Source organism: Lepidochelys kempii, chromosome 9, assembly GCF_965140285.1.
Source record: "Lepidochelys kempii isolate rLepKem1 chromosome 9, rLepKem1.hap1, whole genome shotgun sequence".
Lineage (NCBI taxonomy): Eukaryota > Metazoa > Chordata > Testudines > Cheloniidae > Lepidochelys > Lepidochelys kempii.
Genome location: NC_136388.1, coordinates 4,491,982 through 4,508,813, shown reverse-complemented (window position 1 = coordinate 4,508,813; position 16,832 = coordinate 4,491,982). Strand labels below are relative to the sequence as shown.

At 41.5% G+C, this 16,832-nt stretch overlaps 1 protein-coding gene across 4 annotated transcripts in view; it reads left to right on the top strand.

Moving 5' to 3' along the window:
• LPP (LIM domain containing preferred translocation partner in lipoma) overlaps positions 1-16,609 on the top strand; it is a 415,845-nt gene extending 399,236 nt beyond the window's left edge. For all 4 annotated transcript variants that reach the window (XM_073359053.2, XM_073359048.2, XM_073359047.2 and 1 more), the window contains one exon: positions 649-16,609. In XM_073359053.2, the coding sequence (XP_073215154.2) occupies positions 649-777 (129 nt within the window). In that variant the 3' untranslated portion in view covers positions 778-16,609. The remainder of the gene's footprint in view (positions 1-648) is intronic.
• The last annotated feature ends 223 nt before the right edge of the window (positions 16,610-16,832 follow it).

Sequence of the window (16,832 nt, the reverse complement as noted above, 5' to 3'; positions counted from 1 at the left end):
ACCATGAGCCTTGGCCTTCCATTTACAAAAGACCGATGGTGATGATGGCATTCTGTCCTTTCTTCCATCCTTTAGCTTGTGTATTTAGATTACAAGCTCTTTGGGGCAGAGACGGTCTCTTACTATAGGTCTCTAAAGCACGCAGCACAATGGGCCCTCCAATCTCGGTTGTGGCCTTTTGGTGCTCGTGTAGTAATAGCCACAGCGGTGAAGGCGTGCTGCAAGGACATCGCTCTGCTGTCACCGCTGTGGTGTCTTCCATCGCTTTCTGGCGTTCTCTCTTCCAAAGAGGGAGCTATATGAGCAGCAAACTTGTTTTCAAGGCTCACTTCTTCTTTTTCCTTTTGGCATTAATAAACGTGAGCTTAAGTTTGACGTGTTCCGCAATGCTAAAGACCTTTCCTTTCCCAGAGATGGGAAGGGAATAATCTCCTTTTATTTTAGAGAGCTTGGGAACCCGTCTCCGCTGCAGCATTGTCTCTTATCAGGGAATGGTTCACTATTGAAAGACATCCTAGAACTCACACGCTAACTTGGGCAGAATTCTGTTACCAGGGGACATGAGTGTGTATTTCACTAATAGGTTCTTTGCCTAATTTCACTCTCATCTTATTTCTTCTTTTGGTCTTTATTCTGTTTATTGTCTAGGACTGTGGTGGTCTCCTGTCTGAAGGGGACAATCAGGGCTGTTACCCTCTGGATGGACACATCCTTTGCAAGACCTGCAACTCAGCTCGGATCCAGGCACTCACTGCTAAGGCCAGCACTGACCTTTGAGCGTCTACCACCACACTCCAATATTTGCCTGTTGGGGGAATTGCACAACCTTTCCATTTAGCATGACTCCTTTCCTGCCTAGGACCTAAGTTTTTTATTGAAAAAGTAAAGCTGGAAGGCCTGGGGACAAGCGGACAGTTTCTAAGTTTTTATCTATTTGAGTCACCTCTCCTAAGAAGCACATTAAAATTGAGATGATTGGGTTCGATTCTCCTCTTACTCTGGTGTGAGGGCCTGATCCTACTCCCATTGACGTCAATGGGAAGCTAAATATCGGATATGATTCCATAATACTAGACTTACACCATTGTAAAACCAGCATGTAAGTGTAAGACCAGAATCAGAGTAATTGTTATCACAAGACAAACTATACAGACATTGACCATGAGACACTGGGCCTTGATATAGGTATCGTTTTAAATCATAGGGACACAGATTTGTCTTAAATCATAGGGGCCATATCTTTTTCTTATCCCCTCGCTTGTCTCCAATCCCTTCCAGTTTCATAACTTTTTCTTCTTTATAATATTATATTTTGCTGTTGCATAAATTTATTCAGTAAGGATGCTTCCAACTCTCAGATGCTTAGGCATTTATGTATGAGCCATCACTGAAGTTGTGAGCCTGCACACACACGCACGTACATACATATATCCTTTTGATACACTAGAAATATAAAGTCACTGAGAAGTTATGTTAATTATTGTTGGGGCTGGAAAGGGTTAAAAAGAAATTCAAAATGGCTTCAAAGAAAATGACTAATGCTAGCCACCACAAGCATGCTCAAAAGGATCTTAGGCTACCCGGGGCCAATGCAGTTGGACAGTTACGTAGCAACCAGTGGGCACTGCTTGTTTCCAAACAAGTACTTTAGCAATGGAATCTTGTTTCCACTGACATCAAAGGAAAGACTCCCATTGGATTGAATTCTACCTTGAGACAGGCTCAGGCATTCTGGGATGATGGTAACATACCAGAGCTGGAGTTACAGTACAAGCTATGAGAATTGTTTAATATTTCAGCATTTAGGGCTTTCCAAATACCTGACATTTCAGGAACAGGAATGATTCATTTTTCATCTCAAGTTGTAAATAGCTGTAATTTACCCCCCCAAAAGGGGGGGGGGAAACAGACATCTTTTCTCCTACAGTTTCATCACACAATTTTTTCTGTGTGGAGAAATGTCATTGCAAAGGAATGATTGGGGGATGTCACAGTTCCAGGAAAAAAGGGATGTATTGATGCACTCTTCAGAGAGTTAAAAATTTGCACCAGGGTTAATAAAAACCTATGCAGTTGCAAAATGGGTTTGTTGTTGGGGGGGGGGGGCGGTTGTGGTTTTTTTGTTAATTAAAAATACATTATAAATCCACAACTCATTTTGTACAGCTATAATATTCTTATTCATGAAACCCATAATAACTAAGGTGCAAATTACATGGGAAAGGAGCAATTTTCATATCACTGCATTGACATTAATATCTTATTTGCAGATGTAATCAAAGAAAATAACTTTAGCTGCACTTAACAAATTAAGAGCCAGAACTGAAGCATTTCAGGGCTTATTGACCCTATTAATAACAAACTTACAATTTTGAAGAAAAACCTTTGTGAATTTTGGTGTCTCTCACAATAATAAAGAGTAAAATGCGGCACTTTCCCCTTCAGTCTCTAACAAGAGCTCAATAAAATTACATCACCCAAAACTGAAAAGAAAAATGAATTAAATGAAATGAGATGGGTTAGATCCGAGCGAAGAATTAAAGAAGATGGAAAATTGACTCTTATTATAAATCCTGAAAATGTCCCTTCCCAACTCAGCATTTCGGTTGACCTTTATGGCAAAGTCCTACTGAATGTAACAGTGAATAATAACATTTCTCTAGTTGTTTTTTAAGCCATCCTATAGAGAATTTAATAGAGAATTTAGGATCTGTCCCCTGACACTCTCACCAACTTTTTACTGAGCTAACTCCATTGACTTCAGTGAAATTAACCTGGATTTGCACCACATCAAAATGAGGTCATTTTTCTAGAAATCAGTAGGATGACTGATCAGTCCCATAGAAAATATATTGTTCTCCATTAAATCCTGCAGGACTTTGTTATTAGGGCAGTGACTATTTAGCAGCATCTCCCCATCGTCTTGGAGTTTGGCCCCAGCCTTCAATAATTTCAGCATTTTCCCCCAGTAGATTAGTTAGATATGTTCTAATTTATTTCATACAAAAAGTTAAATGCTGGGTAATTTTTTTTAAATAAGGACATGACTCCTAGTAGGTTCCATTTGTTCTACTGGTCATTAGCCCTGGCAACTAAGGTAATTTTGAGCTTGCTAGCATTACATACAGAAGACTGTTAAACACTTGTCTGAACTGAATCTGCCAAAGCATGGAAGTTCAGAGTGCAGTTGGCTAATATCACTTTATCACACATCGTGCCTTAGAACTGAATTTCTTAGCATGTTCTCTCCAAAGCACACTGGGAATGTGATGTGTACAACAGACCATGGCACTGTGTAGCAACTATAGCCCTGAACTTCTGTGTCTTTGTAGGTTTAAGTCAGTCTCTCTATCGCACTGAGTGCCATATTAGAAAGTGGTGAGAATTAGCTACTGTAATTAGGAAAAGGGAATGTGGTCTAGCGATTAGAGGAGGGAGACCAGAAGTCTGGATTCCTAGGTTCTTTCAGTGCCCCGGCCAAAGACTCACTGTGCAATTTTGAGCAAGTCACTTAACCTCTCTGTCTACCCCACTTCACAACAGAGCTTGGTAATTTTTACTAACTTCCCAGGGAAGTGAAGTGACTAAATTAAGTAATTTTAGCTTGGCCAACGCTGCATAAGTTCAAATCCAGATCCTCCTTTTCAGAAGAAGTTTGGCTGGGTTTGTGGTTTTGGAGCAGCCCATTCCAGGACCAAAAGCTAGACAAAAGGTCTAGATCTGAACTTCCATTTTTAGGGTGTTCTATGGATTTGGTTGTGGGGGGGCTCTTAGATCAATGTTTCTCAAGCATTTTGACCTCCTTGGATGGAAGGAGAAGGGAGAATGTTGTTCTCATTGTATGCACAGTAGCTAATTTTCAGGCTTGAAATATCGGAATAATACTATTGTTTTAATTTGTTATTTTCCCCCTAAAATAATCAAAGTCAGTTGCCCATTGGAGTGAGTGAATAAGTGCCTGGAGTATTTTCTGAAAAATGTGTTCGCATGTGGTGCCTAAACTGATATAAGTATATTTTGGAAGATACACACTCACACGCACACACAGTCTCTGTCATGACCCATCTGCCTGTCAAATTTTCAGCCCCGATACTCGAGGGTTTAAAGTGGAAGTGCTGATGGATCTTTAATCATGGCATTGCCCTAAAGCACCAACAAAATATTGCTTAGCCACAATCTTTATCATGTATTTATTACATATCCTCATTTATCTATTCCAAAGAAGAACCCTTTTTTTTACCAAAGAGACCTTGTTCTTTTAAGGTACACTTCTGAAGTCACGATAAATACTCACGTTGTTTGCTGACGCATTGACATTCAGCAATTTTCCTTTGACAAGGAATGTGAAGATCACCTAGACCTTTCTATTTCAATCTGCCAATTTTTTGCTGGTAGTTCTTTGGCTTTTCTAGCATTTGTGTGAAATTAGGGCTTGATCCTGTGTTTCAGGTCACCTCGTTGGGAGTTTGGGGTTCAGGAACAAGCCCTTGTTTAAGCCTTGGTTCCGGAAAGTATTTAAACATGTACTTAATATTCAGCACATGCTTAAATCCATTCCTCAATGGGACATAAACAGATGCTTGAATTTACTACATCAGATTTGGTTGCCTTGGTTACAGCCAAATCCCTAGTGACATCATCAAAGTTAATGATCGTATTTTGTTAATGTAATTTGCTTTATTGACATTTATTGTTTTATTTTAATTGTTGCCTGAATGTTGCCTTTTAAAGCAGAAGACAACATCACAGCTTTAGATAATGCACCTTTCATTATGATTTTTTAAAAATAATTGGTAGATTTTTATCACAGCTCAAAACACTTGGGGAATGACTTAGTCCTAGAGACATGGGGGAAGTGAAACGTGCGCCCGGGTGAGCTCTACACACATACATCAGACCCTTTGGGCAGAAGCAGGAATTAAGTGTGACATAGGCCTTGGGTTAGCTCATTATCCGGGGGTGAATTACACAACCTACAAGCATAAAAGAGTTCTCGATATAGATATTGTGTGTGGAGACCGGTGCACACAATCACCAATTAAATCCAGTCTAGTAACACATATTTTGTGCCCTAAGCCTCCAACCCAGAAAATCCCATCATCAAGATCCATGGGGGAGGGAGGGAAAGAGAGGGAAATCTTGTCACTTTGCTTTACTCCTGTTTAGAACATAAAATTCTGTGATTTCCCCTTTTTTTTAGTCTAGAAACTGAACAGCTCAAAGGGGGGTTTTTTTGGTTTTCTACTTGCCTTTTATTAATGTCTGGTTCCTGTGTTTGATTCCGTGGGCTGATTTGATATTAGTTCTTCAAGTAGTGCTGATCACGCTTTATATAGGTATCAACACTATAAATCAGGGTTGACGCATAAGGATGTGTGCTGTAGATTTGGGTGGTGAAATTCTACATGGGAAACACTAGTTGCATGTTGATATTTGTTTGAGGATCTACTGCAAAGAGATGGAGAGGGCTACCTAAGGCCACATAGAAGTTAGTAAAGCGTGAATTGATATAAGGACTCTGAGAGCATTACTTCTGTTAAAGCTGGTCAAAATGTTTTACACTAAATTTCTATTTTGTTGAAAAATTGACCTTTTTTCTTCAATACTTTTTGGGGGAAATTGACTATTTTCTGTTTTCACAATATCTTTCACAACAGTTGTTATTAATAGTTTAATCAACATGTTGTTGACATTTTTATCCTCATAGTTTTTGAAATGGTTCTCAGTTTTTCATTTAGCAAAAATGAAGTTTTCTTACTCAAAACCATTTTTAATAAACAAAAGTTTTCGGTAACGATTTCAAAAACTGTATGGTAAAAGAATCCTGTAAAAATGTCACAAAAATGTTTGTGGAAAAATGGATCTGTTCTGGATGTTATGAAACAAGCACATTTTGAAATTTTTCACAAAATCTTTCTTGTTTTCTGATTCGCTCTACTTCCTTTGTAGACACCATTTTCCTAGTTACTAAAAATCCAAATAATGTGACTTTTCTGGGAATAACAGTGTTACTTCTGTTGGACTCAGTTTTTGTCTTCTCCCTTCAAACCAAGCCCAGGCTGGTTAGGAAGATGATGACCGTGTCAGTTGTCCTTTGTTTCAAGTACTGAAGGTGGTGGGTAGATTATGCTCTCCAAGATAAACTCTGGTTGAACCTCACACCCTAGCACCATTCCTTTGGGCTTGGGAAAGGCTGTTTTCCATATACATTTCCAGAAAGATTGCTGTTCCTCCTCGGCATTTCAAGTTTGCAGTTGAAACAGTTGGTTGGCTGTCTTGATGCTAGAGCCCTTGCGCACTGTAAATGAAATGTGACTGACAATACTGCACCTCTCCTGAAGCCATCTGTGAGTCAACCCAACTCCATTGGGGAGTCCACAGTAATCTAGGGTTCGTGGTGAACGCCGAAGTTCTCAGCTTTGTTTTTAGAGACACTAACTATTGAAAACTCAGTAGAATAGTTTGGAACTACATATATAAAAATAATATACACATTTTAGATTGTCCTGAGACTATGACTAATTAAAGGTACAGGCAAGAGTAGGTAACCAGTGCAGTTTTCATTATACTTGTCCTGTCTTCATTTCTGTGCTGCTGCGTTCTCAATCTTTTTGGCATTAAACCATGTATAACCGACCGCCCCATTGATTTTTTTTCAGCTATGCTAACAGGGCTAATCTGAAATGTTCTTTTTGTTGTTTGTGAGTCTTCCTGATTATTCCTAAATCTAAAAAAAAAAAAAAAAGCCCAAACTCAAAATGGTGATATCCTCTTTACATTTTCCAGTCTTTAGAGTCCAGTCCTGGGAATCAGAACTCCTGGGTTCTGTTTGCATCTCTACCTCTTTCTCCCTTTGTCACCTGAGACAAGTCACATAGCCTGTTTCTCTCTCTGCCCCAGTTTATACATCTCTGTAATGGGGACGATATATTACCTACCTCACAGGGGTGTTGTGAGAGTTACTTAAAAAATGTAAAACTTTTTGAGCTCTTTAATCAAAGTAGCTATCTGCATCCATAGCATTAGTGGCAGGAGTGCCATGCATATGCCTGCCACATGAGAATAAAAGGAAATGATTATAATTGTTGCTTTTAAAATGATTGTCAAATTGTGCCTTAAATTTTCAGTCAGATCTAACCATGTAATTTAGAGCAATAATTCCAGGCCTTATGTTGGTGAATCCAATCAGTGATTTGTTTGAAAGGCTAGATTTTTTAATACTTTTTCCAGAAAATGAGGTTATTGAGGGGTTCTCTTCTTTTATTTTTTCTCCTCCAATTTTATTTTGGCATGAAAGGGGCAGCCAAAATGCACATTTGTCTTGTATGTAGCATTTTCATCTGTTTTGTGTTCTTTTAGGGAGATGCCACTCTGTCATTTTATGCATAATGACATCTCTTTAAATACATGCCAACCAATGAGATTGTTTTCCTAAAGTTAGCAGGCATTTTTTTTAATCAACCAAATTTTGGGTGGTTCGGAAAGTGTTGCTGTTCTTTGCTACACGTTCAGTCTAACTTTCACTGCAAAAATGAAATTATAGTTTTCCCATATCTTTGCTGTAGTTGTAGCTTGACACAAGTGTGAAAGCAGATTATAAAGGGAAATACTCAGTGTAACCTAGTTCCATTTCGCAGCAAGAATCTTTTGTCAGCTGAAATCCTGTTGGTTTGGGTTTTTAAATGTCAAATTACAGACTTAGGGTTTCCTCAGGAGGAACAAAAATGGCACTTGATATGCAGTAATTTGGTGGTTCCAGGCTGCAGTATTTTCCCTGCGAATCTGGGTGTCATTGTGTGTTAGGATCCTGCCTGCAGCCGACAGTACATTTGACCTATTATCCAGTCCATCTCATTGCTTCTAAAAGACTGCAGCACTGCAAAGCTGATGCAGCAGTTTTGGCTGCCTTCCCCTGCTCCCACTTGGGCCGTATTTACACAGTTTAACTGAGCTCTTCTTTCTGCTGAAGGTCAGATGCGAGCAATAGGAAACACTAAACTTTATAAAGAAGCAGAGCCGTTTAACCACCGTGCTCTGGACACGAACGCATCTCTAGGTGGTGCACCGTCTGCTTGGCTGCGAGAGGGCATCCTGAGAGTGCGTGTAACTGGTATAGTGTGCAGAGCCACAAGATATGCTGTTTTCCCACAGCAATGCACTTACACTAGCTTTCCTCTCCCTTGCAAAACGTGAAACTTTCCCAACTAGGCTTTATATTTAGCCTGTATATTGCACAAAAAGCTGGCAGTTATTTTCCCGAGGATTCTTTCTGTAACCTCTGTGTGGCTATGTTGAAGAGCTTGGTTTTTCTTGACGAGATTAGATGTTGCATATTGATGTGAGCATTTCAAAGGCCCATGGGGCTTTGGAACATATTAAGAACCTCTGAAGTTTATATTCACCATGTTTTAAATATTCAAAAGTAAAAAAATCTGCATAAAATGTCTCTCGGTACACATGGACTATATTGTTTCTTTTTTAAGCAAGCATTGGGGGCTTGTGGCTCGGCTGGGCTTGTTCTAAAGCTTTTTTCGTTCCCATTTAACAGAACCATTTGGAAATAAAGGGCCCTGGCTCTTATCCCATGCCAGTTCTAACCATAGTGCCTGTGATGGAGTGGCTCCTGATTTCCTCTGCGATTGAGTCCAGCGGGTGGGATTTTCACAAGATCCTAGGGGAGTTAGGAGCACCGAATTCCCACTGAATTCCAACCCCTTTATTGTCCCCATCATGACAGTGTGGCATGTAGGGCCTGAATCGGACCTCGCTTGCATCATAGTGCATGTCCAAAGAGCCTGCCCTGCTCATCAGGGTATCCAGTGAATCAGGAGTAACTCCAGTGTGGAGGCAGTGCTGTGAAACTGGCATGAGAGGAAACTCAGGCCTGTGGCTTTTATGTGTTAATGTTGCCGTCAGCAGGGACAGGGCAAGCACATTCTGTTCCAGGATGTTGGAACAAAGCTCCCTTCAGTTCACCCTTAAATACGCCAGAGGAGATTTTGCTTCACTCAAACGTCCCTCTTCTGCTGGATTGCAAGGGGCAAGATGAAAGCTGTCAGCAGAAATGTTTCCAGGGAAGCCCTGTTTCCCGTCTCTATAGGAAAACTGCCGGCCACTTTAGGTGAGGGTCAGGTAGAGTCTGCAAACACTTAGCCATTCCACTGTGCTGTTAGTTATTCCAGTCTGCCTTCCCCTCGAGTGCACACCGGGCATGTCCCAGGAGCACAGCAGGTCTCTGGACACATGCTACATGCAGCATCAGGGTTCTCATGTTGGCCCTTGTTTGAGTAGATTGGAACTAACAGGGTTCTGCATAAATTTGCTATCGTGCTGAAGGAATTACTCTAAAAGTTTATGGGGCAGATTCCCTCATTGGTGTAAATATGGTAGTTTGCATATATGCAATATGCAATCACATGTAAATATGGTAGTTTACACCAGTGGGGGATCTGACCCAGAGGACGTTATTCTCTATGAAACTCTATCAACTGATTTGTTTGAACCATTCTATAGAAATTGATAGCAGGGATAAAATCCTTTAATCACTTCCCTAGGTGGCTTCCAAAAAAACCAATAGAAACATTGTAATTTTTTTAGTTAAATTCTTCAGGACCTCTCCATAAGGGCTGTGGCTTATGAAAACATGAGACTTCACCCAGATTGCGCTTTATTGATATCTAAGCTTGTGTTAGATGAAGTTGATAGTTAATCGAGTAGTGGCAATAGAATCATAGAAATAAGAAGAGGGTTTGATGATTTTCCCATGCCTAGTGCCGATGTAGATTTTTCTAGCCTGAGATGAGAGTCTGACCCAGAGCATAATGGTTCAAAAAATTCACTCTATTTTTATTCTTTTGAAATAATTTTTCTTTATCAGCAATTTAATCTTCCAGGACCTGATCCTGCAGCCTTTACTCACATGAGTAGTTCCGCTGACTTTGGTGGTGATATTTGTGTAAGAGTGACAGGATCAGGCCCCACTAGAGAATCTGGGAAAGTGATTGCAGAAATATTCTATTTCACTTGCATTAATCACACCAGGACATTTCCACCAAGAGCTCTCTATTTAATAAGTAGCAGGGCCTGTAATTGCAGTCTGAATTCTGATCTTATCAACAGATGTTATGACTTTCTAGGCATTGCCACTCTATTCAGATTCATATGTTTGCTTCTGTTTAAACTTGGATTGATCAGAAAGAAGGAACAGCAAGAGTTGTGTTGCCCGTGGAGATGCAGTGACTATAGATAAAGGAGTTATCTTCCTCCTATGTCTGCAGGATTTGAAGCTTGGAACGGAGTACACACGTAACAGAGAAAAGCTTTACCTACCATGCATAGGGGCTGTCGACAGTATGCCCACTATATGTTTCAAACTCTTGGAATGTTTGTAGGAATGGAAATTTGAATCTTTTTCAGGTCTCAGCTAGTGTACTTTCCAGTGAGGGAGTTTACATACCATCATTTCTCTGATGGCAGCAGCATCTGTCGGATCTGAACCTTCATTTTGTTTTTCAATTAAATGTCTAGCCCATATGGTTGCAAACATATCCTTCCAAATATGGTCTCAAGAGGAGGCTGTCTTCCTGAGTCATGCAGGCAAGTTGAAATCGAAGTCCTGATTCCGTTCAGGAAAATCAGGAGTAACTTTGGTGGAGTTGTAGCAGTGTAAAAGTGGTGTGAGATCAGGATCGGTATCTCTGAGAGTTTTGAACTCCCACGCCCCCATTCGTCTCAATAGGATGTTAACCCAGAAACCTAATGATGACCAAGTGGATGCTAACATAGTTGCAAAATTCGCTGCTGATCATTTTGGCAAAAAACACCCAGCTCTTCAGGAACTGGACTAGAGTTTGGGAATGGGGGTGGAACTAAAGAAGAATGAACCCTGTTTTTTTCTGTTATGTCATAGCCTAGCTGTGTTTGCTCAGTAAGGATAAAAAGTACTGTACAAGCATAAAAATCTATGCAAAAAAAAAAAAAAAGCAACCAAACCAGGATATTTTAATGCATATAGAACGAAAGATATGCAAACCCTCCCTTTTCTCCTGCAAGCACTATTCTTTCTTTAATTTTTTTTGTCTGACTTTGCACAAAGAATTTTTGTAACACTACTTCTAAGAAAGTCGATACCTAAAAGGGGGAGGGGGAGGGGTCTTACTTTCAAACACTTGGGTTTTTCTGGCTTGGAAATTAATAATTTCTACACCTGACCCAATTTCTGCAGCTGCCAAAAAAGAAAAGAGAAAGCTATTTAAATTTCTCATGGAGCCATTTATCTCTTAAAATATGCCAAAGCAATTTGAGGTGGGGGTGGAGACTTAACTATTTATCTCTGCAGCCTACATTCTTTTTCTCTTTATGTTTCTAACTGTCAGGGGACAAGAAGGCTAGGAAGCTATTCTTGGGCTGTATTATTAGTGCATTGTGTTGCCATTATGCAGGATGCCTGCGTTGCTTCACACAGTGGGATGTTATAATGGCCGTCTTCCCCACACTCTTTCTTTGGGGAGACACGGATCAAATCTGACCAGCTACTATTGTCAAGATTTTTTTAAAAAGTATTTTGAGAACAGGGCATAGCGAGGATTGAGTTCATACTTGCCGATTTCTTTGGACGAGTTTGCAGATGTGTCAGAGATCATACAAGAAGTATTGTGGGCTAGATTCCAGTGCAGTGGCTTTCAATCTTTTGTCATTTGCGGACCCCCCCCCCCAAAAAATTATGAATGGAGGTGCGGACCCCTTTGGAAATCTTAGACAAAGTCTGCGGACCCCCATGGGGTCCATGGATCACAGGTTGAAACCGCTGCTCTAGTGGATGGGGCAATATATATTGTGTGACTGCCGGAAAATCACTGCAACTCTGTGTGCCTGGGTTTATGTTCCCATATCTTCTCTGTTTAGATTGTAAATTCTTCAGTGCAGAGACTGCTGTTCACTGTGTCTGTACAGTGCCTAGTACAGCAGGGGCTACTATAATCCAAATAACATAATCATCCACTTTGTATTATCTAACGAATTAAATTGAGCAATGCCAGTTTCCTGGTAATTTCCCCAAAGGAAGGATCAGCTTGTTTTAGGACCCCTCCGCCCCAGTTTGATTCTATGTTTTAAAAGGTCAGAGGGGTAAACAAAGTGCATAGGAATGGTTCCATGATTAAAAAATGCCAAGACTTAAACTTTCCCCTGAAGTGTTGGACGCCCCAACTCAACGATGTGCTGTCCACATGTGAAACTGGCCAAGAAGAGCGAAGTGCAAAACAAAACAAAAAAATACACATGGCAGAAACTAAATGTTATAATTGGCCTGATTTTCACAGGTGCTGCTGCAGATCCCCCTAATTTCAACCCAGAGGAGCTTCATGTGTACAGCACTTCTGAAAAGCAGGCCCCCATGTACTTTTAAATTCCTTCATTATTGTGAATTGTATTTAGATCATGCAGAGGGACCAGCTGAGAATGGGGCCCCCAGTGTGCTGGGCATCGTATAAACACAGAGTAATAGACAGTCCCTGCCATGAGAAGCAATAAGTTACAGTGTCATAGATTTCAAGGTATAGAAGGTACCATCAGATCAGTCTAGTTTCCTAGTCACAGATAGGGAATTTTCCAAATACGAATTATAGGTGGGTGGTGCATTCTTGTTTGGGAAACAGGTCACATTTCAAAGAGAAAGAAGGAAGGATGTTGTCTGTAGCTTTTTGAATTTTTCATTATTATTATTATTATTGTTTTAGTGGTTGTTGATCAAACCAAGAATGAGAAAAATATCAACTGAAACATTCCATAAACTAGAGACAAAGTCAAATAACTCCTATTCGAATATTGTTTCACTTCAGCTGGAGTTTGTCCTTCTTTTTACATATGTGCAGCATAGACGTAGAAGATGGAGAAGACGATTAGCTAAATTAGTCCATCTCACACTCCGTGCACAATCCATTCCCTATAGTATATTTTCTAGCGCTTTTTCTGGTCAATTTTTTTATTTTATTTCTATTTTTATGTAAGATCTTAGTAGCACAATGGTTTTTGCTAGAAACAGGGTTTCTCCCTACTGCTAGCTATGGGAATACGTGCAATGATTAGGATTTGAGAGCAGACCGCCTTGCTGGTGCTAATATTCCTGAGGATGGCAAGATGGTATAAACTGTGATCGGTTTACTCTGAAACACGCAGTTGGAGGGTTTGGTTCATTGTTTAATATACTGAGTTTATCCCCATGTAAAATGGTGGCACTGTGGGGGGTTTTGACAGATCTGGATTGTGCCTTCTCGACACATCTGGATTGGCAGGAAACCCCTTCTGGTTTAGCATAGAGAGACGCGTCCTGTGAAACAGACAGATCACAGAGCTATGTCTGTCCAATCAGTGATATTTCTAATTTGCCTATTGCCATAGTAGCTAAGCATCTAAAGAGCACAAGCAACATGTTGCTTACTACTATATATGGTGGGTTTTAGGAACATTCCCCGTATATTTTACTCTCTGTACAAAGTGCCTATTCTAAGAGCCACAACTCGTTCGACCTTATCCACGGGCAAAACAGGGAACTAATCAAAGTGCAGAGCAACGATAAGAACGATCAAAATGATACCAAATGGAAGCAAGACGGGAGTGTCAAAGATCAGCTCTTCATTAAAGTGAACCAAAGCAGCAGCTCGTCCCTTGTATGTCACCTTGTAGATCTGCCTTCTGGATAGTAATACGTTTCAAAGCTCCAGCATTGTTGACTCTCTGGTAGTGGTTAATTTAAGGGGTTCTACTTTGCCTACACGCCAAAGTTATGGGGGTTAGAGAGCCAGCAATGTGTAGGGAAACCTGCTGGAAAGTTTGCATGGTCAGTAAGATCTAAGAATATTAAGCACTTTGGGGGGATATGTTTGGGGATTTATTTATTTGATTGTAAGCTGCCTGTGTTTCATGTGTTCTTATTCCTTGCATAACACTGGAGGGTAAAATCCACAGATGCCAGAGGAGGCTCGGTGCTGTGGTGGGAGAATTCAAGATGCCCAGTGCCAGCTAAGCCACACCAGGTGCTCAGTGTGTTCTCACACTCAGTCCTGAAAATATCGCCAAGTGCCGTTTGATGGAGTGGTTCCCCCCACTGTGTACTGGGGAGGGAGTGCAGACCAAGACGATAACAGGGTTCAAAAAGGAACTAGATAAGTTCATGGAGTATAGGTCCATCAATGGGTATTATCTGGGATAGGCTGGGATGGTGCCCCTAGCCAGAAGCTGGGCAACAGGGGATGGATCACTTGATGATTCCCTGTTCTGTTCATTCCCTCTGGGGCACCTGGCACTGGCCACTGTCGGAAGACAAGATACGGGGCTAGCTGGACCAGTGGTCTGACCCAGTCTGGCCGTTCTTATGAGTAATGTTTGTCCAAAGAGACAGCAAAATGGAGGTTTGAAGTGTTTTAACACCTAATGCTCTAGCACCCCCATCTCTTTTGCTGTCCCTCTGGAAATCGAGGTGTGAAGGTAAAGGCATGTACAGAAGTGAGGCCTCACTGTGACCTCGCCTGACCTGGTCCTACCCTGGTGTAACCCTCCAGACTTCCTGTGTAAGTGAGATCAGAATCAGTCCTGCTGTGTTTAGATGGGCAGGACACAGCTCTGTGGGTAACATTGCTGAACTCTTCAGTGCCTCACAGCTCCCCAAATTGCCCTAGCCCTTGCATTGTGGGCAATCCCACTGACTTTAATGGGGCAACTTGCCAGAGGAGGAATTTCAGAAGCAGGCCACTTGTTTATCCAAACAAGTCCGGGTCAGAGGTGGACTTGAATCCTCTCTGCACTAGTTTATCCATCTCCAAAGCACTTCTCCTACATCCTAACAACAAGCGCCCCTGTGCCCCACATCGTGAGACCCCCGGTGGCTCGGCTGCCGATGGGACACACGTTGTACTACCTACCCAGACATACCATCCCTACAGTTCCAATGTCACTAACACCCTGCACACATACATAGCACCTGGAGCTGGCCTCCTCTGTGTGCTTCCAGCCACTCATACCAGAGATAAGCCCAGGAGACACATTTTGGATCAAAATCCAACTTTCGTCAGTCCCAGGGTGTTCATAGCTGGGGTTCTGTTTCAGCCCATTGTAGCAGAGAGGAACCAGCTTCACATGTTGGGTCCAGATCCAAATTTTCCAAGGGTTTCAGGAAGTGGGTTGGGTCGAGGCTATAGCTGGAATATTGATTCAGGTCTATCTCCGCTCAGAATAAACAGCGGAGGCTGGCTGGCTTTAATCGTAGGCAGGTGCCCCAGGGGGGTCCCAATCACAGTGGGTGCCATTCCAAAGAAAGGCCTCTTCTTGGCCAGATGCCATTTCTTAAGTCCCAGGACATTTTCCCAGAGCTTGCAGACCTCAATGGCTGTTGCACATTGCAAGGAGGAGTGCGCACCCAAGGATGTATTCACCCTACAGAGCTGCCGTGCCTCAGCCCAGCCCTGCTAACAGCAGCAGTCTGCATCGGGGCCCTTCGATGAAGTTAGCTCTTTGGCGTGAGGTCGTTTATAGTGAATTTCTGTGCAAGGTCTATTACCGTTGGGAGAAGACTGTGACTTGTGGTGGTGGTTTTACATCCTCCGGACGTTCTGTGCGGGGCAGGTGGAGGTTGTTAGCAGCGAGGACAGCTCCTTGGCTTTAAATGTGGATCGCTAGCTTACTAACACCAGGCAGCAGAGAGGCGGGAGAGGAGATAGTGCCTGATCCAAAGAGGCGCCTCCTTGCTAGAAATGCCATGCCTTCAAATCCTAATGAAGTAATGCAAGTTGAGCTTTCAGGATTGGTGCCTTATTCCTCAGTGCCACTAGGTACCAGTGATTTACCATTTGCTGAGCACGACCACTACTTAGCATCTAATCAACTAGGGGCCTAATCTTGGTACCATTGAGAGCAGTGGGAATTTTGCCATTGACTTCAGTGGAATCAGGATTGGAACTCTTCAAATCTGTAAAGAGCCAATCCTGCAGACTGCTAAGAGCACCTCCTGGGAGGTGCTGTGTGCCCTCAGCTTCCCTTGAAACTGATCATGCCTCATGTCTGTTTCACTGGCTGTTTTCACAGGAATTTGAGAGCGCTCAGGACACGCACTCAGCAACTAGCAAGACTAGCCTGTAAGGTGATATATGAAGTTTACTATCTGGTAACGTGTGTGCATGGATTAAAAATCGTTTTATTCAAATGTATTCTGAGACCAGGTCCAGCATATACACAGTTTCTATATTTATAAATATAGAGAGAGATTTTTTTTTTGTTCTCAGCTAGTTACCTCTTCTGAACCGCAATTTTCAGAGCAACCGGCATATATTTTTCATTCAACACCTAAAATGACTTTTTACAGTAAGAAAATGAAAGCTGGTGTAAGCACGTGTTTTCTATATTTGTATTATGCTTTATCCAATTATATTGAGATTTATTTTCCTCTTTGCTGTGCTCTTTCGGTTGTTATCCTTATTTTATCAGTTATGCTTTTCTAATGTTTTGTAAGGAGAAAAAAATATGCAAAATGGCCAGATGCCTTTTTTCTTTGCAGAAGAAGAATCACAAATGCTTTGTATTACATTTTACCAATCCAATAAACTCCTTATAAATTTCATTTTTGTTTGCTAGCGTGTGAAATTTTTTTTCCAAGTCAAATGGTGTTTGCTTTCTTTCAGCCTTCCCCTGCAATTGTGTCTCGTTTCTCTTTCTCTCTGAGCCACATCCTTTCACCAGTAGCCTTCCCGAGCTGTTGGGAAAAGGTGCTCAAAACCAGTGTCTGCTAGAGCAAGGATGCTTGAAGGATGTTGGGAGAGAGACCACACAACGCTTGTGTCGGC